This window comes from Chenopodium quinoa, unplaced genomic scaffold (genome assembly GCF_001683475.1).
Source record: "Chenopodium quinoa cultivar QQ74 unplaced genomic scaffold, ASM168347v1, whole genome shotgun sequence".
Classification (NCBI taxonomy): domain Eukaryota; kingdom Viridiplantae; phylum Streptophyta; class Magnoliopsida; order Caryophyllales; family Amaranthaceae; genus Chenopodium; species Chenopodium quinoa.
In genome coordinates, this window is record NW_018744151.1 from 4,388,865 (window position 1) to 4,416,003 (window position 27,139).

A 27,139-nucleotide genomic window follows, 5' to 3' on the forward strand; every position below is an offset into this window, starting at 1 on the left:
CCTATGAAAAGCATATTTTTGCGCACAAAATTCGAAGAAATTTTTTTAAACCGTTAGATTTAACGGTTTTCTTGATGTTAGGTGGTAAAAATCAATTTTTAGAACTTTTTTTGGTGGTAAAATAAAAGTTTTAGAAGTTTTGGTGGTAAAAAACAATTTTTTGATTTTTTTTTATGGTAAAAGTCAAAATTTCCTAATTATTTTTGTAATTTAATTAATAAAAAATTAAAAAAAATAACTTACCAAAAACCTCTAACGATAGTTAAAATTTTAATATCTTTAATGATATAAGTTAATACAAAACTATCAATGATAAAGAGAATTTTCACTTTTTACCAAAGAGAAAAAGAGATTGTACATGGGGTATTAGCCCAAAAGGAAATTTCCAAATTTATTTTAGAAAAAAAAATCTTAAAACTAAATGGTTGTTTTTTAAGTCAAACCACGTAAACTAATTAAGAATGGAGAGAGTAATTTCCAACAGGACAATATCTACTTTTTGTTATGAATCTTACACAGTACTATGTAATTGACGGGATACAATGTGGGTAGTGCACGGACAAAGACCAAGGACAAAGACCAAAAAAAAAAAAGTTTCCTTTATATTGATATGTTTGATATGACATTAAAAAAACCCGACCATTTTAATGAGACAATGATAAAATTTTTATGTTTTTAATTCTTACATATAGCTCTATTTTATTTTAATTTTTCAAAAATCCAACCTCTAGAACTTGAGGTAATAAATTTATCGTGTCAAACCTTGCTTTATTCCAACATGGTTTATGCCCAAGGTTTATATGTTGTGAACTACTCCTTCTTTCTTGAATAATTAACACGTTTGACTTTTTTATGATTCATGTACCAATTTTCATCATAATTTTTTGACATATTAAAATAAATTTTATCATGAAATATGTTGTTACATATTTATTAATATATATTTATAATGTAAACTTTGTTAAAAATATTATTATTATTAATAATTAATTATGTATATTTAGTGTAAAAATAATGCAATTTTCTAAGAGTATATAACAACAATATGCCTTATATTTCCTTTACAAAGAAAACCCAAAAATTTAGTAGGTTTCATCTAAATCTTGTAGTAGTGTCGACTAATTATTCTTGGTGTTAGGCAAGTTTGATTCAACAATTGAGATAGAAAACAAAAGGATTATAATATCGGATTGATACATCAACTTAATATATGCATTAGTCTCTAAGACTATCTTTCACTCTCAATCTTATGCACCTTTATATTATTTACTCGTTAATTCCTTAATCAATGCTAATGGTTGTGACTAATCGTTTATTACAATTTTATTTATTTAAAGTAGCTAAAATCAATGACTTGATACCAGAAGAAAGAGTCCAACTAAGTGGAAATAATTTAGTTTGGGTAAAACATCAATTTATTAATACAACAAAAACTATATGTATATTTCTTATTTTCTATGGTAGTTAGACATTTAAATGTTCCCTACCAAGAAGAGAGTTGTAATCCATTGCTTTTTGTTAGTATGTGCAAGAGAGCGATCACCAACCATTCACCAAAACATTATAAATTTTTTAAATTATATGAAGAAAAATTCCAAATTTTATAAAATAACAAAATTCCAAACTTTTTTCAAAGTGTACACAATCTTATTGTCAAACTATAGATGCACCGTCTTTTAAGTCCTTTTACTTAGTTTCTTCATATATAAGCCTTTAAACACTTTATGTTATGATCAAATTCTTTCAACAATGAGTTTTTATCATGGAAATCACATATTCTATGCTTTCACTCTTTCTTTTCTTTCAATTTCAATCGTTCTTTTATCCATAATTCTTTTCTTTCTTTGTAGGAAAAAACAATTCAAGCCTAGTAAAGATTTCGAGGTGACGACTATCATCAAGCCTAGTGCAACGAATTATCCCTTGTCGGAAATTGATAGCGCCACGGATCGGTTCAATCCTCATAGGATCATTGGAAAAGGGCGCCTAGGAACGACTTATGCCGCGGTTTTAGACAAAGATGAGTTGGTGGTGGCTAAAAGAATCTACCCATGGTTAGTATTAAGTAAAGCCGGTCTTGGATTTCAATCCGTGATCAAGTCACTATCATTAGCCCAACACCCTAATATAGTGCCTATATTGGGCTTTTCCGAGGCCCCGGGGGAAAGGATCATCTTAATGGAGTATGTGGACACAATGAGTTTGGACTTCTATTTGCACCAACATGTTGATGGACCGTCTCTCTTGGGGTGGTCACAAAGGTTAAAGATCGCGGCAGGAATAGCTCGTGGGGTCGAGTATTTGCACGAGAAGATGGCACCTCAAGTAGTCCATGGTTGTGTGAAGCCCTCTAATGTTTTGGTAGATGTGGAGTTTTGCCCAAAGTTGTGTGATTATGGGTTGTCTTTTTTAGCCTCAAAAAATGAGAAAATGGGGCTTTTAGGGTATGTTGATGAGGAGTATTGGTTAGAAGGAAAAAGTGGTGGTGCTTGCAAAGAAAGTGATGTGTATGGAATTGGTGTGGTATTGTTGGAACTCTTAACGGGCAAGAGGAATGAAGGTGGGTTGCTAGTGGGGTGGGTTTTGCCTTTAATTAAGGAAATGAGGTATAGTGAGTTTTTAGACCCAAGAATTGAAATACCTTCTAATATGAAGCCTATTGTTAGGTTAGGTAAAGTGGCATTAGCTTGTGTTGGCAACTCTAGAAAAACTAGGCCTAAAATTACCCAAATTGTAAGTATTTTGGATAGCTTGGATGATTAAGATCTTAGAGATTGAAGTATTTCAATGTTTTGGTTGATTTTTATCTTTAGAGATACAAGTGTTTCAATGTTTTGTAATTGATTTGTGTATGTACATTTCTTGGTTGCTAAGAAAAAGGTTTTTGGTGATGGATTCACTTTTCAATTTGAAGTTTTTGCTTGTCATTATAATATAGATCTTCTTAGCAATGATTAACATATAACAAACAATTGGTCAATGACCATAGATATACCCCCACTCAATTGAATAAGGGTGAGCAAATCTTTAATTTGAAGGCCTAATTTTTTAAAAAAAACCCTATAGAATAGACCTAATTAAACATCAGAGTGGATTGAACTTTAGTCCAATAATAACACTCATCTAAACTTGTTAAAATACGCTAAATTTTTACTTCATAAAACTATATCGGCTTTTATAAACGAGCGATCACCTAAAAATATTAATCATATTTATATCGATATAAAAAGTATAAATAATTATAGAGGCTTCACAATAATATATTAAGCAATATATATGGTGTATTTTTATCAACAAAAGGCTCTTGATTAATATGAGATGTATGATTGTCAAGTAAAGGGAGGTATAAATGCTGGAAAAATCACCTTGAACCCAGGCTATCTACAATAGGTGGGTAGCATTTTTTTTTTTTAAAAAAAATTACCTTGAAATCAACCAAAATGATTAATTATTTAAGGAAATAATTAAAATGATTTAATTTGTTCAGCTATTTTGTTCACATAAAAGAGTTTAGGATAAATGAGTTCAATTAGGGGGGGGGGGGAATTGAACACTCCATTACTCTTTGGCAATTAAAATGATTAATTATTTAAGGAAAATAATTAAAATGATTTAATTTGTTCAGCTATTTTGTTCACATACAATGAGTTTGGGATAAATGAGTTCAATTAGGTAAAAAAAAAAAAAAAAAAAAAGGGGGAGGAATTGAACACTCCATTACTCTTTGGCAATTAAATGCTCCATTTATTTTTGGTATAATCATAGTACTCAAATTATTAATAAGGTCGAAATCTCTCTAATAAAAGTCCATATCATTCCTAAAAAAAAAAAAAAGAAAGTCCATGCATATTGAATTGCTTTGAATTTGAGCGGTGCTAATTTTTTATAGGATGCTCATCTGGTTCACCGAAGTTTAGCTCCGACTACATCTGAATCTGACCCGGGTCATACACCTGGCTTATGGTGGGTGAGTCTCCTAACAAGAGTTTTTGAATAAGGTGAGACTTAAACCCGAGACCTCTTTTTTACCACTTAAGATAACTCTTGTCATAAAAAATTATTAGAATTATTACATATATAGTTTTTTCATCAAAACACTTAGTAATTTCGTATGAGGTCAGATTGTTTCAAGTTATGTCAAACTTTGATACCTTTACATCCCCACATAAAAATAGTTTCAGGATTTATAAATTCCGTTTAGCAAAAAAATCAAGTGAATTGAACGCACCATTACTCTTTAACAAAATAACAACCACTAGTTGTACCAACTTAACAATAAGTGCTTCAATTATTTGAATCATTAATAAGGTCAAAATCTCTCTAATCAGAATCTATATCCCATCCCTTAAAAAAAATAAAAAATAAATAAAAAAATAAATAAAAAGAAGAGAAGAAGAAGAAGAAAAAGAAAAAGTGTATTCCATTGGTGCCAATCAATTCTAATCACAAATCAAGTTCAAATCTGATTAAGTTGCATTGAGTCATTTTGATTTTGAGTCCTACGTAATACTAAGGGTTTGTTCTCTTTAGCTTAATTTCAGTTCATCTCAGCTCAGCTCCAATCAGTTCAGTTCAATTCCTAATTTTTTTCTCTTATAAAATAATCATTTTAGCTCTATTCAATTCAGTTCGGTTCAACGCCAATCAGTTCGGTTCAGTAAATCAAACCAGACCCTACATATAATTTTCCACCGGTTTACTTCTTACAAGGCATGATTATTTTATCTTGTATCAATTTTTAACACCTTTGTATAATTGTATTTCCACATAAACCATACATATGCAAAGGTGTAAAAAAATGTTTCAAGATGACCAAAGCACATTGCTAACACAATTTCACAAAGATCCAAACTTTATAACTAAAAACCATATCATAAAATGAATCATCATTTATTATCCACATTAGTACAATGTCACTCATCTCGGCGGTTACACTTCACCACACTAGCTGCCTAAATCTCCCATCTTCAATCTCTCTCCGCCTATCGCCGCCGCAACCTCCGCCAATCAACTCCTACTTTCTCTCTCCTCCCAATAACCTCTAAAACTTCAATCCCCAAAATTCAAATTCCCAGAAAAAAACAATGATTCTCTCTCCTGCAAATCTCTCACAAACACCTCCATCTTCATCCACCCATTTTCTCTCTCCTCCAACCTTCAACAAACCCCCAAACTCCATCTTCTTCCCTTCAAAACAAACCCCACTTCAAATTCTCTCTCCTCCTCTTCAATGTCACAGTCCCCATTCTTCTCTCTCCTCCGACATCGATATGGTTCAGACCCGAGATGGGGTTTTCGCCCCGAACCAAACGAAGGTGGTTGTTTTGTGGGATTTGGATAACAAACCCCCTCGTGGGCCCCCCTACGACGCGGCCGTGTCGCTGAGAACGCTCGCCGCACGGTTTGGCGAGGTGGTCGACATCTCCGCTTATGCTAATCGGCACGCCTTCTCGCATCTTCCTGCACGGGTCATCGAGGAGCGCCGTGCAAGGCGGCAGATGGATTTTCTTGAGCGCAAAGGTATGATCACCCCATCTCAGCCTTATGTTTGTAGTGTATGTGGTAGAAAGTGTAAGACTAATTTAGATTTGAAGAAGCATTTTAGGCAATTACATGAGAGGGAAAGGCAGAAGAAATTGAGTAGGATGAAACAATTGAAGGGTAAGAAGAGGCAGAAGTTTAAGGAGAGGTATTTAGAGAAGAATTCTAAGTTTGAGGAGGCTGCTAGAACTTTGATTACGCCTAAAGTTGGGTATGGTTTAGCTAAGGAGTTGCGGCGAGCTGGGGTGTTTGTCAAGACTGTGGAGGATAAGCCGCAGGCGGCGGATTGGGCATTGAAGAGGCAGATGATGCATTCAATGAGTAGAGGGGTGGATTGGTTGTTCTTGGTTTCGGATGATTCGGATTTTCGGGATATGTTGAGGAAGGCAGGGGAGGCGAATTTGGGGACCGTGGTTGTGGGGGATAGGAATGGGGTGTTGGGAATGCAGGCTGATTTGTGGGTTCCGTGGGGCGGGGTGGAGAAGGGTGAGGTGAGTGAGAAGGATTTGGTGCCTAGGAGGAAGGAAGTGGGTGATTGGGGTGATGGATTGTTCTCAATTTCGGAGTTTGATGAGGGTGTTGAAGGTGGGAGTGACTTGGATCAGATTGTGGATGAGCTTGGTATCCCGGGTGGGAAGTTGAGTGCTGGGAGTGGGAGGTTCTCGGCTTTTTCTGAGGGCGAAGAAGATGAGGAGGAGTGGATGTATGATGATGATTATGATACTGATGATGATGATGAGGACGACTATAACTTTTAAGACAATTGTTGGAGGAAGGCAGATGATGAAATTCCACTGATTGCAGCTGCCACTGCAGCTTTGCTGTGTGTATAGGCACTTAGGCAGGACCAAAAATTATGAAGGCCTTGATTGTGGATTGTCTGATCTCATATGTACTTACTGAAATTGGATTATTTGTTCTTACTGAGATTGGATTATTTGTTTCGATTATGAAGAACTTCAATATTTATCTCCCTGAGATTGAGCACATAAGTTCCCAACTTCTCCTACAAAGGAGGTGTGATCAAGGCTTCAAGTTTGAATCATAGAAAATGGCTTCAGTTTGTTTGTTGGCATCAATTTTATGTCTTTTCCGGCAAAAGACTTGTTTAGAAGGCAATTACTGTAGGATACTTGGTAAAATGTTCCCTTCATCTATGTGCATTATGTATATGACAAATTGTTTTGGGTCTTATTGTTTTGGTCTGACCCATATTCATTTCAATTCCATATATATAACTTATGCAAATATTGCTTCGATGTCCTTTCTCTGGTGTGCATATTCCAATTGCCTACTGCAACTTGTGCTTTGATATCGGTTGCAAGGTAAAATTGAACTGAACATACTCTATATTCAGAATTTCATGATTGTTTCACCAATGTTGTTGACCTTGTTGTCATTGACGAGAAATTTAGAATGAAAGAGAAGAGGTGTTATGGACTATTCTTTTGGAGCTTTGATGATACACAGCAAACTCTACTATCTCCGGTAGCTTGGTGTTTTGGTTTAGGATCTTTTTCACAGAGCAATTATTGGCGTAAGGTCTGCAAGGATAGCATAGGGGAAAAATGAGTTGTTTTTAATTGTAACACCCAACCAAAATATGTAGCCTTTTCTAGATTATCAGCCTCTTGCTTTTCACCGTGACCTTAAATTGTTTTTGTTAATAAAAAAAACTATTTTGTATACAACAAAATCAGTCAAAAGCTTTTCCCTATGTACCTCGGTGCACTATCTTTTTTCAGTTACTGCTGAAAGCCTGAGATTGCCCAGGACATGACGGAACTCACTGCTAGCTTCAGTTTCAGCAGTTTGTGTATTGTTGGGTTTTTATTTCCTTGCTATCTTGGCATTATTCTGATACTCTGTTGCACATTGCATGTGAATGAGTGAATAATCTCAGTATCTGTTCGTGCTTTGAGAACCTAATACTTCGTATGTATATGTTTCTGTTTGCACTTTGCTATCGTAGATGATTTCGAAACAGGATATGCAATTTTGGTTATGATAACCTTAAGTTGCTCATAAGAATGATAAAATGTGCCACAAAGATTTAACTAACAGAGAAACAGGACCTTGAAACCCTTGCAAGTTATAGCTGCAAAACAAGCATGGGCTTATCTTATATTGTGTTCCTTGTGTGATCATAGCTGGGCTTTATCCGTAAATCATACTGTAAGAAAAGGTATGTCCTCTGTAAAGTAGTATAAACCTCCAAATAATTTGAAAGCCTTGTTAAAGTACAATATCATTCTCCTTGTAAGATTTATGCTGCTTATGCATGAATTGTTAACATGTGAAGACTCAAAGAACAAGCTTTCTTGTGTGCAGTTTTTCCTGCAGATAATTGTTTATGGCAGTCTATTGGCAGATATTTGGACTTATCAAGATTGAAGAATTTTAAAGCAACTCAAGACTATAGTGAGTTAGTGACCACTAATAACTTCATGCTGTGTCATACGAGGCAAAGGTGGATAAAATGGCTGGTTACTCTCCTTGTTGTATTGGGAGATTCCTGTAAGCCGTCTTCATTTCAGAAGGAGAGGGTAAATCATTGCAAGATTACTCACTTCGAAAGCAGAGCGTTTTCATGTCTACAAGGATGTTTAACTGTTACGGTGAATTTTATTTTTATTTTTATATTGAATTAGTAGTCTAATTTTGTTTATAATCTGCATTCTTTGTTAGATCTCCTGGCTTGAAATTCAAAAAAAATAAAAAAAATAAAGAGAGAGAGAGAAAAGAGATTATAGAATCTATCTGGCAACAAAGTTATGTTGAGAACAATTCAACTAAGCTGCTACTGCACAGTGCACATACTGTTTGTCTTTTGTGAACAATTCAACCTCTCGATAATCTATTATCAAATTCCTATAGTCGACTCTATTTTTTTAGTGTTGAATGTTTAGAAGAGTTTTATCAGATACTTGTTGATCGATCATCTCTGCGCAAAAGTATATTAGTTAGTCACTCTTTCTTTATGACTTCTAAGATCAGCTACTGCAAGACAATACAAACAGGTTACTAACTCCTTAACAGTTCCAAACAGGACCTTGAAACTCGTTGCAAGTAATAGCTGCTAAACAAACAGGGGCTTATCTTATGTTGCGTTCCGTTCCGTTCTGTTGTGTAATCACAGCTGGGCTTTATCCGTAATTCATACTGAAAGAAAAGGTATGTCTTCTGTTAAGTAGTATAAACCTCCAAATAATTTGAAAGCCTTGCTAAAGTGCTATACCATTTTCCTTGAGATTTATGACTTGTTCACAAGTGAAGACACTAAGAACAAGTTTGCTTGTGTGCATTTCTTCCTGCAGATAATTGTTTATGACAGTCTATTGGCAGACATTTGGACTTATTAAGATCTTGAAGAATTTTAACAGCAGCTCAAGACTTTAGAGACCACTATTAACTTCATACACTAGTAACACTACTGTGTTATACAAGGCGAAGGTGGATCAAATGGCCAGTTACTCTTGTGTGTTGGGAGATTCCTGTAAGCTGTCTTTCATTTCAGAAGGAGACGGGTTTTTGAAAGTTGAGTGTTTTCATGTCTCAAGCATGTTTAACTCTTAAGGTGACCTTTATTTTTTATCTATTAGTAGTCTAATTTTGCTAAAACTCTGTTTATATTCTGCATTGTTTGTTAGATCTTCTGGCTTGAAATTACCCTTTTCATTAGTTAAGAAAATAAGATTCTAAAAAGCAGCAATTTTACAGCAACAGTGGAACGCGCCTCATACGCTTTCCTTCTTGAAAATCCCAAACCAAGAAAACCATTAAACCAACCCCTGGTTTTTAAATTAAAATCACACCTTTCCCCTTCAAGCAGTAAATCGTTGGGCCGCTGACGATTAGAGTGGGTTGGCTTGCTCCTCGCCGGCGAACCCCCCCCCCCCCCTCTCAAGACTTAACGGATTCCTTCGCTTGGGTGTCGTCTCTGGCCGCCCCTTTTTTCTCGCCAATTCTCTTTCTACTTTGGTGGTGGTGCTCTGTTCGTTGCTTAATTGACTGATTTCCGATCCTCCTCACCTCTTGTGGATTCGTTTAGTGTTTGGTTGGTTGCTGCTCCTTTGCTCCTTGTTGTAGTGATATGCCCTTCGAGGGTTTGTGTTTTTCTTTGGTAGTGTTTGTGCGTATTTCTTTGTGTTTTGTTAGTCAATTCCACTTTCGTTTTTAGAAGTTTTGTTATGGACTGTCGGAATTTAATTAGTGCCCTTATGCATACACTTGAACGATGATTATGACGAAAGCATTGTCAACTATGCTAAGAATAATTTCCCCCGAAATATCCTCAATCAAGCAAAATTTTTGAAAGAGGAGGACAATGTTCACTTCAAGAAAGGTGAAGTCGTTCTTGTTGGGGCTAAGTATGATAGAGAACTGAAACTCTTGTGTTTGTATTGCCAAGATTTGAAGATTATTATTGTGTTTATTTAAGGAATCTTGCCATATCCCTTGAGTTAAACCTCGCAGCTTGCGCCTTAAAAGTTTAGGACTATGAGTAAACTAAGGAGCTCTGCTCGCTAGTCATTATGCTTGATGATAATAACACTAAAGCCCTCTACATATGGGCTTTAGATGAAATCAGTTGGTTACATTAACTTGAAGAGGTTTTTAAAGACCTTGACAAAGCAGTTTAGGCTAAGCCTAACAACCAAAACATCCGCTGTGAAATGGAGAAGATGGAAGGTCTAAGAAGTAAAGCTAGTAAGCTCAAGGGCAAGGATGCACCGGGGATTCCAAAATGCCACATGCCATTTTTAACAAAAAGGTGGAAGATCAGCGAGTCAGATGTCATCCTAAAATCTAACAAGTTGTCTACTAATAATGTTCGGAGTGTTGTTATGGAGTTACCCAACGTGGTTGCTACTAGTGCATGGTGGTAGAGAACCTTATCTCAACGTGGTTGCTACTAGTGCAATGGTGGTAGAGAACCTTATCTCAACGCGTGGTTGCTACTAGTGCAATGGTGGTAGAGAACCTTATCTCACAGTAACTGTAACTCCTTTGGAAAAAAAGGGACAACGAGGCTACCTCCGTAAACAACTAGGATTTTAGGCATGCTAAGGGCAAGAGATCAAGGAAAATCCGGATGTTCCTGTACATATTGAGATATTACAAGTCCCTTAAGATTTTAGATGTATCTTAGTCGAACCTGAGTTAAGGGAAAACCTTGAGTTTCTTCTGGGCATCCATATTCTCACAAGGCTAGGACTCCAAAGTTTATGAAACCTTATTCATGCCCACTATGATGGTGGGGCCGCTAAAGAGGGATCGCGTCAAGAAGAGCCAAAAGATAAAGGCTAAGCGATCTCTAGGCACATTGTGGTCAACCATACTGTTGGATTCCTAATCCCAACACCTCCACTGTTGAGAAGTTAGATGATCATATATCTACTGACCTAGCTTCTGGCAGCAATGAGGGTCAAATATCGAGGAAGGAAATGAGGTTCCTACAAGAGATTTATCTACCACTGATTTTGCTGAAGTGGAATCCGTAGGTTCTAATGAGGAAGTATGGAATGCCAATCACATCAAAGGCAAAAAACAAGAAACGTAAACGACACTCCAAGTTTTATTTTAGCAGGATCAAGAAACGCAAGGGAACAAGTTTGGAACTCCCTATGACCGGCGATAGATCCCTCCAGTCCTCTTATTTGCGTTGTCAAGAAGTTCACAACGTTTGTACCCCAATTTCCAATTTAGTTCTTATATTAGCTTGGCTAAGAGAGTTAAATTTTCGATTTGTAGTCTTGAGTCAATTAGAACTCTTAGGAGCTATCCTCCTTTTTGGTCCCGAAAAAAAAAAACTTGTCAAAAAAGAAAAAAAATTACAATTCTTCCTTAAAAAAGATAAAATAAAATAATACTAGTATAAGATAACAACTTAACTGATTAAATTTGTGTTAAAAAAAAAAAAAAAAGAGATTAAATTAGCATCTAAACCCTAGCAGGCCTAGCCTAGCAGTTTATGTACATTATATATGCCTGTTAGACGTGTGAAAATTTTGTTAGGTTTAGGAGTCTTCCTAGTTCTGTATTGTGTTTTACAAATATATAATTACAAAATTTAAAAGGCTAAGCTGTTTACTCTGCATTTGATCAAAGAGATGAGAATGTTGGACGGCCAAGAAATTCGCAAGAAGATGAGAATGTCGGACGACCAAGAAATTCACATACCAATAGATTTACTGAGGGAGATACTGGCAAGGCTACCGGTGAAAACCCTACTAAGATTTAGGTGTGTTTCTAAACTCTGGTGTTCACTAATCGATTCCAAAGATTTCCGCCTCAACACAATCGTATAAGCACTGATGTATTAGTTATGAGAAGCGTTAAAAACAGAGATGAATATATTTTTACTGTTCGAAGCACTGACACATTTAAGATAACTAATGATATTTGCACGATTTACGAGTCATACAAACTTTTTGGAACCTGTAATGGGTTGATGTTGATGTTGATGTCTAAGAAACTATTTGACAACACAGTTATGTTGAGATTGTGGAACCCTTCGATTCAAAAGTCCTTGATACTTCCGTCGTGTCCTTCGAGTTCTAAGGAGGATCCGGTGAACTACGTGTTGGGGTATCCTTCTTCTGGCGACAACAATTATAAGGTGGCTGCCATTAAAATTGATCATTATTGTGGTGGAGATATGTGGGATTTTTTGATTGCAGTTTATTCATTTCAAAATCATAGTTGGAGTTCTAAAATAAAAAGGAAGAATAATGTCCCCTCAATGGCGTGGATGCCACCTCTATTTGGTCGTTTATTCTTTCGAGGGGCTTGGTACTGGATTCGCGAGACTCATCTCGTCTCCTTTGATTTTGATTCCGAGGACTTTAGCTTTGTGGAGTTGCCGGATGTCAAAACGCAAGGAAACGACTCTGTCTATAGGTTTATTTTCATTCTTGGCGAGTCGTTAGCTGTATTCAGTTTGTCTTCTGTAAGCTTTTGCATATGGGTTATGGATAAGGATGATAATGAGGAGCCGTTGTGGAGGCCATGGCGTTCAAGAGATTCAAATCATAAGGAATTGTCTGAACTTAAGAATTGGACATATTGTTGTCCAAGAGTCTTTTATAATCAGGACACTGATATATTTATCATACACAATTGCCGTAAGTTGTTTTCTTACGAATTTTCTACTCATCAAATAATAACTTTGAGACGTTTAGCTCGTGATCATATAACTATAGATACTTATGAAGAGAGCTTGGTGTTGCACAAAGGAACTGAAGGTCAGACTTTGACATCCTTCCCATGATTGACGAAACAGATTTGTAGGCCGTGGTCAATGTTGGAAGATCACAGGTAAAATTTATTAATGTCATCTTTGCCACTTTCATTTCCATCTAAGTTATGATTTGTAGCATATTGTCACGACCCACACATTCCACCCCTCACTAGGGCCATTGGACGGTAGGCAACAATCGTGGCTAGGGGGAATGCCCTTGGTGCGCGTTGGCTAGGCCAGAGACACCCTCCCCCTATAGAGCTTTATATTGCTCCAGTGCTGTCACCCTAGTGAACACCCAAGTGACAGTAACACAATAATGGGCTATTTGGGGACCCAAATGAAGTCCGATTGAGCCCAAATTTGGGGGTCCACCATTTTTAGGCCCAATGAACATCATGGTGATGTTAGATTTTGAAGGAGAAGTCCGGAAGGTTCCAGAATACTCAAGGAGACTCGAGATGCATCCGGAAGCTTCTAGAACCTCCTAGGACATCCTTGAATCATCTGTAAATTCTAGAGTTGTGTAGATAATTCTAGAGCCTTGTACATAGAGGGAATGTACTAAAGAAATGTATAGAATACTCTAGAAAGGATTAGATCTAGAACCCTCCATTTGAGGAGGTTAGTGAAGGTTCTAGGCCATGCTTAGAACACTATAAATAGGGGACTTGGCCTTCATTTGGAGGCATCTCAGAAAATACTTGTAAACACTCTCTCTCAAGCTATCAAAGCATTCAAAATATTTATATCCTCTTGTGTTCTCAACATTCCTTAACTTTCGTTGCACACTCTTGCTTGAAGCATTTCGGGGTTAAGCCTTGACTAGCATCCGAGGGAGGGAAGTTAGTAGGCTAGCGTGCATAAGACTAGGGGGATTAGTCAGCACGTGACAACGTGGTATCAGAGCAGCTACGGTCGCGGGGGACTATATTGTTGTCGAGCTTTGTTAGCAAGTTGTGAGCGAAGGAGGAAGAATGGCAAAGAGCAAGGACGGCAAGGACGCTAGTGCTTCACAAACAACCGAGGGCTATGCGCCTGAGGCTCTCATTCAAGCTGTCCAAAAGCTTGAGAAGCGAGTGAATAAAGTTGATGAGAGATCGGCCAAAGCCGAAGTTGCTGCTTGCGACATGACGGATTCTGTCGGCAAGGTCGAGAATGAAGTTATTACGCTCAAAGGGCAGTTAGGGGAACTAGACAATCGTCTAGAGGAGGTATCCCTTGATGCTCAGTCACTCGCTGATCAGGCTTTTGAGAAGATGATGGGCGAGATGGCGAAAATGCGTGAGGAGTTCACGGGGGAACTCCTTGCTTTGAAGAAGGAGAATGAGCTCCTCAAGGAGGAACTCACGTTGCTAAGAAGGGCTACGGTGGCTGGGGGCGCCACCATTCAAGCCGGTCCTAAGATGGAAATCCCCAAGCCTCCAAAGTATCATGGAAAGAGGGATGCTCGGGAAATTGACAACTTCCTATGGAGCATGGAGCGATACTTTGAGGCTGTGCACTTGGAGGAGGATACCTCCAAGATTAATGCTGTCACTATGTATCTCGGAGATGATGCCATTCTGTGGTGGAGAAGGCGTGAACAAGACATCAAGAGTGGTTCATGTTCCATCCGAACATGGGACCAATTCAAGGAAGATTTCAAGAAGCAATTCCGCCCGCATGACGCAGCCAAGGTCTCCATGATGAAGCTGCGTGAACTCAAGCATAGCAGCACCATCAAGGAGTACATCAAGCAATTTACAACCCTCGTGCTCGAAGTTGATGATTTGCCGGAGGCTACACAACGTATATATTTCATTGGAGGGTTGCAACGATGGGCTCAACAAGAGGTAGAAAGGAGGAACGTTCAAACACTTGCTGAGGCCATCGCAGCTGCAGAGTCCTTGGTTGATTACAGGGACACAAGGAAGGAAGGGCGCAGCAACGGCAGCAAGGGAAAAGGTGGGGGAGCCAAGCCCACCGATCGAAGCAGCACCAGTAGCAACAAGACGGTGAAAAAGGACAAGGCAAAGGGATCATCGTCGTCTCCTTCATCATCTGACAAGCCCAGCAACAGGGGCTGTTACTTGTGCGGAGGGCCGCACTGGGCAAGGGATTGCCCTGGGAGACAGAAGTTCAGCGCCATCATAGCTTCGGGCGGTGAATCGTCGGGGGACGATGCACAAATGGGGTCGTTGCGCCTCTTTAGTAGCGTACGGGCCACACCAAAAGCTGAGGAGAGCACCAAAGTGGTCAAGGTAAGCACGTTACCTCGCCCGAAGGGTTCACTTATGTTTGTTGATACATTAGTGAATGGGAGAGCTTCTAAGGCACTCGTGGACTGTGGTGCCTCACAAAACTTCATTACGGAGAAGGAAGCAATGAAGTTGGGAATCGAGTACACCAAGGAACCGGGGAGGATCAAGACGGTCAACACCTCGCCCGTTCCTATCCTTGGTGTGGCGCATAAGGTGCCTATTTGTCTGGGACAATGGAGTGGCACCATAAATCTCACAGTCGTGCATATGGACGACTTCTCTTTGGTGTTGGGACTTGAGTTCATCGACACAGTAAGGCCCTTTTCTTTTGAAGCAGACGGGTCAATTATGATCAAAAGGGATCAAGGGTCATGGTCCGTTCCTGTCACACGAGAAGAAGTTGAAGCCAAGACAATCTTAGCAATCCAGGTGTCCAAGGGGATCAAAAAGGGACAAGAGACTTTCTTGGCTGCATTAGTGGAGGAAGAGGAGCCCCATGGGAATGAGGTTCCATCAGAAATCTCCGGAGTCCTTGTAGAGTATAAGGATGTGATGCCTCCGGAGCTACCAAAGAGACTACCTCCTAGAAGGGAGGTGGATCACGAGATTGAGCTGGAGCCAGGGACCAAGCCTCCAGCCATGGCACCATACCGCATGGCCCCACCAGAGCTCGAGGAATTGAGGAAGCAATTGAAGGAGTTGCTGGAAGCAGGGTTCATTAGGCCCTCAAAGGCACCATTTGGAGCACCAGTACTATTTCAACGCAAGCATGATGGCAGCTTGCGAATGTGCATTGACTATCGGGCTCTCAACAAGATCACTGTCAAGAACAAGTATCCAATCCCGTTAGTCGCCGATTTGTTCGATCGACTCGGCAAAGCACGGTACTTCTCCAAGTTGGACCTGCGATCGGGGTATTGGCAGGTGTGCATCGCCGAAGGGGACGAGGCGAAGACGGCATGCGTGACCAGGTATGGTTCTTATGAGTTCTTGGTGATGCCTTTTGGACTCACCAACGCCCCTGCTACTTTTTGCACCTTAATGAATAAGATTTTTCGGCCTTTCCTTGATAAATTTGTAGTCGTCTATCTCGACGATATCGTCGTGTATAGCGACAACTTACAAGATCATGTGGAGCATTTGAGACAGGTGTTCCAGGTCTTACGAGAGAACGAGCTTTATGTGAAGCAAGAGAAGTGCTCGTTCGGACAGGAGGAGGTGTCATTCCTAGGACACCATATTAAAGCCGGAAAGATAATGATGGAGCATGACAAGGTGCAAGCCATCAGGGAATGGGAGGAGCCCAAGAACGTGTCGGAACTACGTTCTTTCCTTGGGCTCGCCAACTATTACAGGCGGTTCATCATGAGCTACTCAGCACGGGCGGCACCATTGACTGACCTGTTAAAGAAGAAGGCAAAATGGTGTTGGAGCGACAAATGTCAAGAGGCCTTTGATGACTTGAAAGATGTCGTCACCAAAGAGCCCGTATTAGCACTGCCCGACTACTCAAAGCCATTCGAGCTACACACTGATGCCTCAGATTTTGCTATCGGAGGAGTTCTCATGCAAGAAGGGCATCCAGTGGCCTATGAGTCACGTAAGCTCAATGACACTGAGAGGAGATACCCAGTGCATGATAAGGAGATGACAGCTATCATTCATTGCTTGCGTGTCTGGAGACATTATTTGCTTGGGAGTCGGTTCACCATCTATACCGACAATGTTGCAACAAGTTACTTCCAAAATCAAAAGAAGCTTAGCCCCAAGCAAGCTCGATGGCAAGACTTCCTGGCTGATTTTGACTACGCTATGGAGTACAAGCCAGGGAAGGTGAATGTAGTTGTTGATGCTCTGAGCCGCAAAGCAATCTTTGCTAGCGTGAGCAGCATAGCTAGCACCCTCCTTGATCGAGTCAAGGACGGCTTAAAGGAGGATTCTATGGCCAAGAGTTTGATGGACTTGGATAACGAGGGAAAGACCCGACGCTTCTGGATAGAGGATGGGATACTCTACACCGTCGGACGTCGCACCTATGTGCCTAAGTGGGACAACCTTAGGCGTGACATCATGAAGGAGTGTCATGATTCATTATGGGCTGGTCACCCTGGGATACAGCGGACGATGGCACTCTTGGAGGAGGTATACTACTGGCCTCACATGCGGGACGATATAGAGGCCTATGTGAAGACTTGTCTTGTGTGCCAACAAGACAAGGTAGAGCAACGTGTGCCAGCAGGACTCTTGGAGCCCTTGCCTATACCAGAGAAGCCATGGGAAAGCGTCTCAATGGATTTCATATCAGCCTTGCCCAAGTCAGAGGGGTTTGGCTCTATCATGGTAGTAGTTGATCGCTTTTCCAAGTATGGGACTTTTATACCGGCACATAAGGATTGCACAGGGGAGCAAGCCGCCAAGTTATTCTTCAAGAATGTGGTCAAGTACTGGGGCTTGCCAAAGAGCATCGTCAGCGACCGTGATCCAAGGTTCACCGCCAAATTTTGGACGGAGCTTTTCAAGTTGCTAGGGTCAGGTCTACATTTCTCCACAAGCTTCCACCCGCAGACGGATGGGCAGACAGAGCGAGTGAACGCTTTGTTGGAGCTCTATTTGAGGCATTTTGTGAGTGCCAATCAACGAGATTGGGCAAAGCTCATAGACATTGCCCAATTCTCCTTTAATCTGCAGCGGTCCGAGGCAACCCAGCAAAGCCCCTTTGAGATAGTCATGGGTCAACAACCCTTGACTCCACAAGCAGTTGTATCGGGCTACACGGGTAGCAGTCCCGCTGCCTACAGATTAGCTAGGGATGGCACGAGCAGCTCGACATCACCAAGGCTTACTTGAATAAGGCCGCTAAGAAGATGAAGAAGTGGGCCGACAAAAACAGGCGCCCATTGGAGTTTCAAGAAGGCGACCTAGTCATGGTGAGTCTTGCCGCACCAATTCAAAGTCTTCCGCAAGGTGCATAAGGGGCTAGTGCGGAAGTATGAAGGACCATTCCCGATCATTAGGAAGGTCGGGAAAGTTTCCTATAAGCTTGAGCTACCTCCCAAGCTGAAAATACATCCGGTGTTCCATGTTAGCATGTTGAAGTCTTACCATGCCGATCTGGAGGATCAGACCAGGGGAAAATCACAACGGGCACCTACGGCCGTGGTAGCATCGTTTGAAAGGGACATTGAGAGCATCGAGGCAAAGAGAGTCATAAGGCGTCGAGGTGTGCCAAGCTACAATGAATACTTTGTTCGTTGGAAGGGTCTCCCGGACAGCGAGGCCTCGTGGGAAAAAGAAGAAGATTTGTGGCAATTTGCGGACAAGATCGAGGCGTTCGAGTCGGGATCTTGACGAGGGCGTCAAGACTTAGGTGGGGGAGCATGTCACGACCCACACATTCCACCCCTCACTAGGGCCATTGGACGGTAGGCAACAATCGTGGCTAGGGGGAATGCCCTTGGTGCGCGCTGGCTAGGCCAGAGACACCCTCCCCCTATAGAGCTTTATATTGCTCCAGTGCTGTCACCCTAGTGAACACCCAAGTGACAGTAACACAATAATAGGCTATTTGGGGACCCAAATGAAGTCCGATTGAGCCCAAATTTGGGGGTCCACCATTTTTAGGCCCAATGAACATCATGGTGATGTTAGATTTTGAAGGAGAAGTCCGGAAGGTTCCAGAATACTCAAGGAGACTCGAGATGCATCCGGAAGCTTCTAGAACCTCCTAGGACATCCTTGAATCATCTGTAAATTCTAGAGTTGTGTAGATAATTCTAGAGCCTTGTACATAGAGGGAATGTACTAAAGAAATGTATAGAATACTCTAGAAAGGATTAGATCTAGAACCCTCCATTTGAGGAGGTTAGTGAAGGTTCTAGGCCATGCTTAGAACACTATAAATAGGGGACTTGGCCTTCATTTGGAGGCATCTCAGAAAATACTTGTAAACACTCTCTCTCAAGCTATCAAAGCATTCAAAATATTTATATCCTCTTGTGTTCTCAACATTCCTTAACTTTCGTTGCACACTCTTGCTTGAAGCATTTCGGGGTTAAGCCTTGACTAGCATCCGAGGGAGGGAAGTTAGTAGGCTAGCGTGCATAAGACTAGGGGGATTAGTCAGCACGTGACAATATGCTCTATATATGCCATCTAAGTTTGTTTGAACTCTTAACTTCCTTATTACAGGCTAGCTTTGTCCCGGCGGTATTAAATTACTGATAACTATCAGAAAATATATTACAGTATACAATTGGTTTGATGGTTCTGAATCATGCAGCATAAAATTTTACTTACTGTGTTGCTAGGTTTTTAAATGTATAAGGTTTCAGAATAGATTAATAACGAGTATAATATCTCATTTGCAGGCTTGCAGGTTTACAGGGAGCGTCTAAGCATTTCATGAGGAATCAAGCCAGTTAAATTCGCAAATATTAATTTTGTAACAACTTTTTTTAAGTGCTGTAGTTTATCCTCTCCTCTCTGATACGGGTTTTACTAACCTGCTACTCCACTTACTGCTAGTCTTTTGTGAACGATTCAACTTCTTGATACATCTATTATCAAATTCCTATAATAGACTATTTTTTTAGTGTTGAATGTTTAGCAGAGGTATACCAGATATTTGTTGATCAATCATCTCTGCAGAAAAGTATAACAGTTGGTCACTCTTTCTTTATATCTTCTGAGATCAGCTACTGCAAGACAATATAAATAGGTTACTGACCCTGTAATAACTGTGGTGGCTATAAGAATGTTGCGAATGATTTTCATAAACTTATTCAGATAGTAGAATGCATCATATTAGTAGCTCCTTTAGAAGTGCCTCTTCGAGGGTTCGGTAGGTGTAACTTGCAATGAAGTTAAAGGGCGTCTCTAGCAATGAAGTTTCAAGTTTTTTTTTTTTTTTTACTGTAGAACAGGGGAAGGCAGAAAAAAAAAAACAAAAAAACAAAAAAAAGTAAAGATGATAAGTTGTTACAAGAACGATTTCCCTAGAAATTGTTACTCGTAATATATAATTTAATTCCCTATTTACATTGGTTTAAATACTTATTCCCACTATATTGTCCACTTAGGATTGGGAAAAGGTTCAAGGAAACATTCAAAAAAAAAAAAAATTCTTGTTGAGCTAAGAACCGCTAACGGTGAATCGGTGATAGTTGTTCTATACATTAAAACCGCAAATACTGTTAGCGGTTCTTTACTGAAAACTTTCTTCTTCTTTCGATTTTATTCACTTCAAAATCCAACACCAATCTACTGGTTTCAAAAACTCAATCTATTTATCAATTTGTCGAATTGAGTTTTTACAACTATTTTATTATCTACTCAATCTACTTTATCAACAATTAGTGTCGACTCAACCTTGGAACTCACCTCTGTTATGAAGAACAATCACCAATCTTCTCCAAGATTTCTGAAATAGAATAATAATCACGAAAATACCCATAACGATTCAAGGTTTTTAGCAATTTGAAAGGCAATGAGAGTAATTTCACCCACGTTGATGCTGCGGAGGAAGTAAAAGTATGACTGATTTAGGATTGTCATTTTTTATCTTAATCTTGGCCATCTGTCTCTTATGCGAGCTTATAGAGATAACTAAAAGAACCGCTAACAGTGTTTGCGGTTTTAATGTATAGAACCGCTATCACCGTTAGCGGTTCTTAGTTGAACAAATTTTTTTTTTAAAAAAATAACGAACCTTCCCCATCCTACGTGGACAATATAATGAGAATAAGTTTTTAAACCGACACAAATAGGGATAAATTATATTTTAACAATTTTTACGGAAATCTCCCGCTTAGATTTGATTAGCATTGAGAAAAAAAAAAGATAAAATTAGTATCCTAACCCTTGCCTAGCAGTTTATGTAAATTATAAATAGGCCTGTTAGATGTGTGAAAATTTTGGTAGGTTTAGGAGTCTTCCTAGTTAGTTATGTAATGTGTATTATAAATATAATTACAATTTAGAAGGCTAAGTTGTTTACTCTCCGTTTCAGCAAAAAGACGAGAATGTTGGACGACAAAGAAACTCACATACCAGTAGATTTACTGAGGGACATACTGGCAAGGCTACCGGTGAAAACCCTACTACGATACAGGTGTGTTTGTAAACTCTGGTGTACTCTAATCGATTCCAAGGATTTTCGCCTCAACACAAACAATCGTAAAAACACTGATGTATTAGTTATGAGAAGCGTTAAAAACCGCGATCAATTTATATTTACTGTTCGAAGCACTGATACATCTAAGATAACTGATGATCTTTGCATGATTTGCGAGTCATATACACTTCTTGGAACCTGTAATGGGTTGATGTTGATGTTGATGTCTAAGAAACTATCTGACAACACAGTTATGTTGAGATTGTGGAACCCTTCAATTCAAAAGTCCTTGATACTTCCATCGTGTCCTTTGAGTTCTGAGTACTTGATTAGAGTGATTTCCATTGATCAATATTTATAGGGTTACAATGAGAAACCTAATCATATTAGGTAAGTATAAGATATGTACAGATATCAAAGATAATCTTATACAAAATATATCCTAAACCTAGGATGAGAATATTCTATGGATATTCTCTATCACACCCCCGCAGTCAGAGCGGGGGAAAATCGGATGCTCAGACTGGATTTGAATCACGCATCGAACGGTAAGGATAGTATGGTAACCCATGATCAAAGAGAAGTAGTAGACATGTGCTAGTGATGACGATGAGAAGCAACAACCATGACCTACGTATAGTAGAGATATACACTTTTAGGCCGAAGGAGAAGAGTCACGCATATACTTGGGCCAAGTTGCAGATCCAGAGAAGAATAAGTTAAGGGATCAAACCATCATCGGGGAGAAGACACTACACTACTACGTGAAATCACAGTTGAAAAAAAACAAATAAAATTGCGCAAGAAAAGATTAAATTCCACCCCTTGAAATTAATCAATTCTCAATAAAAGAGAAACCAGGTAGCAAGAATTAATACTCCACAGAGATTCCAAGTGCTGCAACAATAAGAGGAGCTAACTTGATAGCAAAAGAGATGTGCAAAAGTTGACCTTATTGTGATATACCACCACCAAAACAAAATCTATGTGATTATGTGTAGAAAAACCAATGAGGCAATGTAAGAATCATTGTTGGTCATGGGGAGGTGGAAATAGAGTGCGGAACATGGAGTAGGTTGGCAGATGTGGTTACTGCCAGTAGTGGGAGGCGGTAGTGTATGCGCTTGCCACCAATGATGGAGGAGGCTTTCGCGGTTGCTACTGTTGGTGGGAGGCGCAAGGTTACATAAAGATTCAAAAAAAAAACTTTGAGAAAAGAAAAAAAAATCAATATGTGTGTTTGCAGAAGCATAAAAAACTTTGTATATCCCGCCGGTGGGTTTAATTTTCTAACCCACCGGCAGGGTGAGAATTTTTGTATATGATCCCAAGATCTCACCTAAGCTGTGATACCATGTCAGATAATGTAAACTCCTTAATTAGAGTGATTTCCATTAATCAATATTTATAGGGTTACAATGAGAAACCTAATCATATTAGGTAACTATAAGATTTATACAGATATCAAAGATAATCTTATACAAAATATATCCTAAACCTAGGATGAGAATATTCTATAAAATATTCTCTATCACTATCAAATGAGATACGTGCTGGGGTGTTCTTCCGGTGACAACAATTATAAGGTGGTTGTCATTAAACTTGGTGATAGGTGTGGTAGTGGTAGGTGGGATGTGTTGATTGCAGTTTATTCATTTCAAAATCATAGTTGGAGTCCTGAAATAAAAAGGAAGAGTAATGTCCCTCGATGCCATCTCTATCTGGTCGTTTGTACTTTCGAGGGGCTTGGTACTGGATTCAAGAAACTCGTCTTGTCTCTTTTGATTTTGATTCCCAGGACTTCAGCTTTGTGGAGTTGTCGGATGTCACGACGCAATCAAACTGTTGTTGGTTTATTTTCGTTCTTGGTGAGTCATTAGCTGTTTTTAGTTTGTCTCCTAAACGCTTTTGCATATGGGTTATGGATAAGGATAATGGAAAGGAGGCGTCGTGGAGGCCATGGCTTTCAAGAGATTCAAAACATAGGGAGTTTTCTACAATCAAGCCTTGGACAAATTATTATTCAAGGGTCTTCTATAATCAGGACATTGATACACTTATCATACACCTCTATGAAAGAGTGATTTCTTACAACTTTTCTACTAAACAAATAAAAACTTTGAGCTGCTTAGTTCGTGATAGTATGACTTATGTAGAGAGCTTGGTGTTGCACAAAGGAATTGAAGGTCAGACTTTGACATCCTTCCCATGATCGACGAAACAGATTTTTAGGCCGTCCCCGATATTGGAAGGTCACAGGTAAGATTTATGCATGTCGGCAGAATTCCGACTTTCATTTACATCTAAATTATGATTTGTAGCATATTCTTTTAATTAGAATCCTATAAAAAAAATTTTACAAAATGCATCAGTATTTCAGAATAGACTAACAGAGTATAATATCTGATTGCAGGGAGCTACTAAGCATTTCATGAGGAATCGAGCTAGCTAAATTGGTAAACATTGATATCAAGGGAACTTATTATAGTGCAGTAGTTAATCCCTCCCCTCTCTAGTCTCTAATACGATTTTTACTAAGCTGTTATACTGCTAGTTTTTTTGTAAATGATTCAACTTCTTAAAACATCTATTAACTAATCCTGATTCTATTTTTACTTTTTAGTGTTACATATTTAGCATTGTTGATTTCTAAACAACAGTGTCACTCTTTCTACATGTCTTCTGAAATTTGCTACTGCGAGACAATACAAACAGGTTACTAACCCTGTAACTGTGATGACTATAAGAAAGTCGCGAATGATTTTCATAAACCTATTGAGATTGTAGAATGCTTCATATTTGTCAATTGCAGTCATGTTAAACAGAAGCAACTACCATAGAAGTGCTTCTATGAGGGTGTAACTTGAAATGAAATCAAAGGGCATCTCTAGCAATGAAGTTTTAAGTTTTAAGTTCGTTTTAACTTCAATAGTTCAATGATCTAACCCAATCTCTCGTTTCCCATTGACCAATAGTGATCGACATGTTATGGTATCCAACTACTAGTATTTTTGTTAGTTGAGATCTAGGTTCTTGAATGGATAGAGAACTAGGAGAACCTAAAAGGCGAATACCCGTTATTGGTAGTCAAAACTAGTTGGCTCAGGTGATGCCCAGTGTTGTTACTTGTTAGTTGATAGTAGATTTACCAACACTTATAACTTCCATTTTCATATTTCAATTACAATTTGTAAACTAAATTTCTGGTCTTTAACCCATAACTATTTTGTTCCTAGCTACAAACCTGCAAGATTATTGAAATATTTATATTTTGAAATGGTTGGGAAAGTGTTGAAGCTTAAAGGTTTTGATGAACTTAAACTAAAGCAAACTCAACTAATAAAGGTTTATAAGTGTTTGACTAGTACAGGTGAAGTTGACCTTAAAGGTGGAAGAGTATCTTGAACTATGAAGACATGAAGAGACCTTTAATGAAAAGTTAAACAATATAGAAGAAGAGTTCTCTATCAAGAACTAAACTCCTTAACAGGAATGTTCCCTAACAGGAACTTGGAAGATGTAAGTTGAAGATAGTAAGTTCCATAAGGAACTTAGACTACGAAGTTCCAGTTGAGGACTGGAGATCGAGTGACAGCAGGAACTTGTTCCTGGTCTGCGTGAAGCCCAAGTAATTCAAGTTTACAGAAACGCGGCACAACAATAGTAATTTAGTTAAGATTTTATCTTCTAGATTTATTGTTAAATATGTTAAGTAGATGTGCATGAAATCTATTAGAAGCGTGATAAGATAAATTGACAAATATGATAAAATTGGAAAAGATAAAAAGATAGATTTTAGGAAAAGATTTTATTTAAATTTGTTTCTTTAAAATCAGTTTTTTAAAAAAGATATTATTCTTTTAATTATATCTTTCTTTATTTTCCGGAAAAAGATTTTCACAAAATATGTTTTACATAAACGGTGTTCTTGAGATAAGGAAAGTTAATTTTTATCTTTTTGAAAACCCTACTTTCTATACGAGTTATACTTGTATAAATATTAGAGAAATGATCTCATTAGGTTTTTGTGAGTTTATGCGTGAAGAAATCTAGAGCTTAATTCGTGTAAGTTTGCCAAGCTTTATCTTGTCATATTAGTTTCGGATTTCGTGCACTGCTTGCCTAACATATTCTAGGTGTTATATTTTCTGTAATTGGTTGGGTTATTGGGTGTGAGTGTATGAAATCTATATTGCATACAGGTGAGACAGCTTTGTGTACAAAGGCTATGATTGTAATGTGAGGGTACGAGTGAATTTAAGTCAGGGGACTTGAATTGGGTAGGATAGAGTCCTACTGTGTAACAAGTTCTAATTGGAACTTGTGAGCAAAGGTCTGTCTTATAATAGGTTTGTAACTTGGTGTTTGCCCTATTATAGTGGATTGGTTTTTGTGTTGAAATCCCTTAGAAGGGTCGAGGTTTTACTTCCAGTTAGGCCCTGGAAGGTTTCCTCGTAAAATCTTGTGTGCTTTGCTAAGTTCCTTTTATGTTCTGTTTATAATTTGCAAAAGTAGTCACTAGAAACTCAACTACAATTCACCCCCCTCTTGTAGTGTTCGTTTCAACTAACAAAAAGAGTTAGGATAAATCATGCCAATAGCAAGTATAATAGCTCCATCAATATTGCAGTGGAACACTAGAACATATGCGACTTTCCATAAGTTGGCCCATTAATTACACTTGTAACTTTATTTCATTTGGCCCAACGTCAAACTTTTAGGGATAAATCTATTGGGCTTGGCTCCCTAGCTTGATTAATTGGATTCATAAAATGATTACAAATTTTTCCTCTATTTTCTTTTATTATTTTTTTAAAAAACATTTTTTATTTGACGGATTTTTTTAAACATTACTTCTTCTATCCCTTTATTAGAAGCCTAAATCTAATAATTATTATTCATATAAATAGGCTTTTAATTTAGGGACAGAATAAGTATCAAATTTACATTTGTTTATTACTCCGTATTGATTTTACATAGGATGATAAAGTATATTGTTATGAATCTAAGAAGTTGTACATGAAAAAGTTTTGAAATGTATCAATTAAGATTCATAATCAACTTCAAAAATACGTTCTTTAGTTTACAACTATCAGGGCCTGTTCTCATTGACTGAACTCAACTGAGCTGAAATGAACTGAACTGAAATGAATATTTTATAAGAGAAGGAAATTAGAAGCTGAACTGAACTAAACTGAACTGAACTGAATTTCAACGTAAGAGAACAGGCCCTTAGTTAATTTTATACAATGTCTCTGAAAATATGAGTGATAATTGTTAGTTTAAGAGTGTTGGGTGAATACAATTTTCAAACTTTAGAGACACTTGTATTTTGAAACCATCATTAATAAATTATATATAACTGAAGTGACAGACTGACAGTCATCTCTTCTTAGATGTTTAAAAAAAGTTAGATGATTTAAAAGAAACTCAAAAAATAAAATAAAAAAATAAAAATGAACAAAATGTCTTTAGAATAATTTATTGGAGTACACAAGAACACTTAAATTTTAGGTCAAGTTACCAATTGGTTATTGGTGTAGTGGTGATTAGGGTTGCACTTGATAGGGAATATCGCGTATTTGATCTCCCGCAAGCCCGCAACAATAATTGGAAGGGGGTAGGAATCTAACTACCTAAAACTGATCAGATCCCCAAATTCAAATTACCTCAAAGTGTAAATTGGGTGAAACACCAAAAAATAATTTTAGCTCTAGTTTTGTGACTTGTCTTTGTATCTTATTTCATAAACTTTACGTCGTTCGTAAAAGAGAGCCGAAATAAATCTTTAATGGGGCCAAATAGAGAGATATGTTAAATATTACTTCCTTCATTTCTTTTTAATTGGCACGTTTCTTTAGTCACATTTGCCGAATTACAATTTCAACCATTCATATCTTTAATTACCGATAAGCAAAAATTATGAAAATTTGATGTTTTGAAAATATATATCGTGACTAATCTAACAAGATCCTACATGACTGTATTTTTAATTACGTA

The 27,139-nt window shown here is 38.3% G+C and overlaps 3 protein-coding genes across 5 annotated transcripts; all 3 read left to right on the forward strand.

Moving 5' to 3' along the window:
* Window positions 1-1,529: 1,529 nt before the first annotated feature.
* On the forward strand, window positions 1,530-2,907 carry LOC110693681 (phytosulfokine receptor 1-like). Its single transcript, XM_021870840.1, has one exon. The coding sequence runs from the start codon at window positions 1,750-1,752 to the stop codon at window positions 2,761-2,763; it is 1,014 nt and encodes a 337-aa protein (XP_021726532.1). The 5' UTR covers window positions 1,530-1,749; the 3' UTR covers window positions 2,764-2,907.
* Window positions 2,908-4,763: 1,856 nt separating this feature from the next.
* LOC110693682 lies at window positions 4,764-19,697 on the forward strand. 3 transcript variants are annotated; one of them, XM_021870841.1, is made up of 3 exons: window positions 4,764-8,715; window positions 8,859-9,118; window positions 19,395-19,697. In XM_021870841.1, exon 1 carries the CDS (start codon window positions 5,085-5,087, stop codon window positions 6,297-6,299), a length of 1,215 nt encoding a protein of 404 aa, XP_021726533.1. In that variant the 5' UTR covers window positions 4,764-5,084; the 3' UTR covers window positions 6,300-8,715; window positions 8,859-9,118; window positions 19,395-19,697. The 3 variants fall into 3 exon arrangements, with proteins under 3 accessions (XP_021726533.1, XP_021726534.1, XP_021726535.1); XM_021870842.1 differs by lacking the exons at window positions 8,859-9,118; window positions 19,395-19,697 and having other exon boundaries at window positions 4,764-7,726; window positions 7,873-8,269; XM_021870843.1 differs by lacking the exons at window positions 8,859-9,118; window positions 19,395-19,697 and having other exon boundaries at window positions 4,764-7,726; window positions 7,885-8,269.
* Window positions 19,698-21,047: 1,350 nt separating this feature from the next.
* LOC110693726 (putative F-box protein At1g50870) lies at window positions 21,048-21,500 on the forward strand. The gene has a single exon (XM_021870900.1). The coding sequence runs from the start codon at window positions 21,048-21,050 to the stop codon at window positions 21,498-21,500; it is 453 nt and encodes a 150-aa protein (XP_021726592.1).
* Window positions 21,501-27,139: the final 5,639 nt, after the last annotated feature.

Excerpts from the sequence above, each read along its gene's own strand:
- LOC110693681 (XM_021870840.1), top strand. The coding sequence starts at position 1,750 with ATGAGTTTTTATCATGGAAATCACATATTCTATGCTTTCACTCTTTCT.
- LOC110693682 (XM_021870841.1), top strand. The coding sequence starts at position 5,085 with ATGATTCTCTCTCCTGCAAATCTCTCACAAACACCTCCATCTTCATCC.
- LOC110693726 (XM_021870900.1), top strand. The coding sequence starts at position 21,048 with ATGTTGGACGACAAAGAAACTCACATACCAGTAGATTTACTGAGGGAC.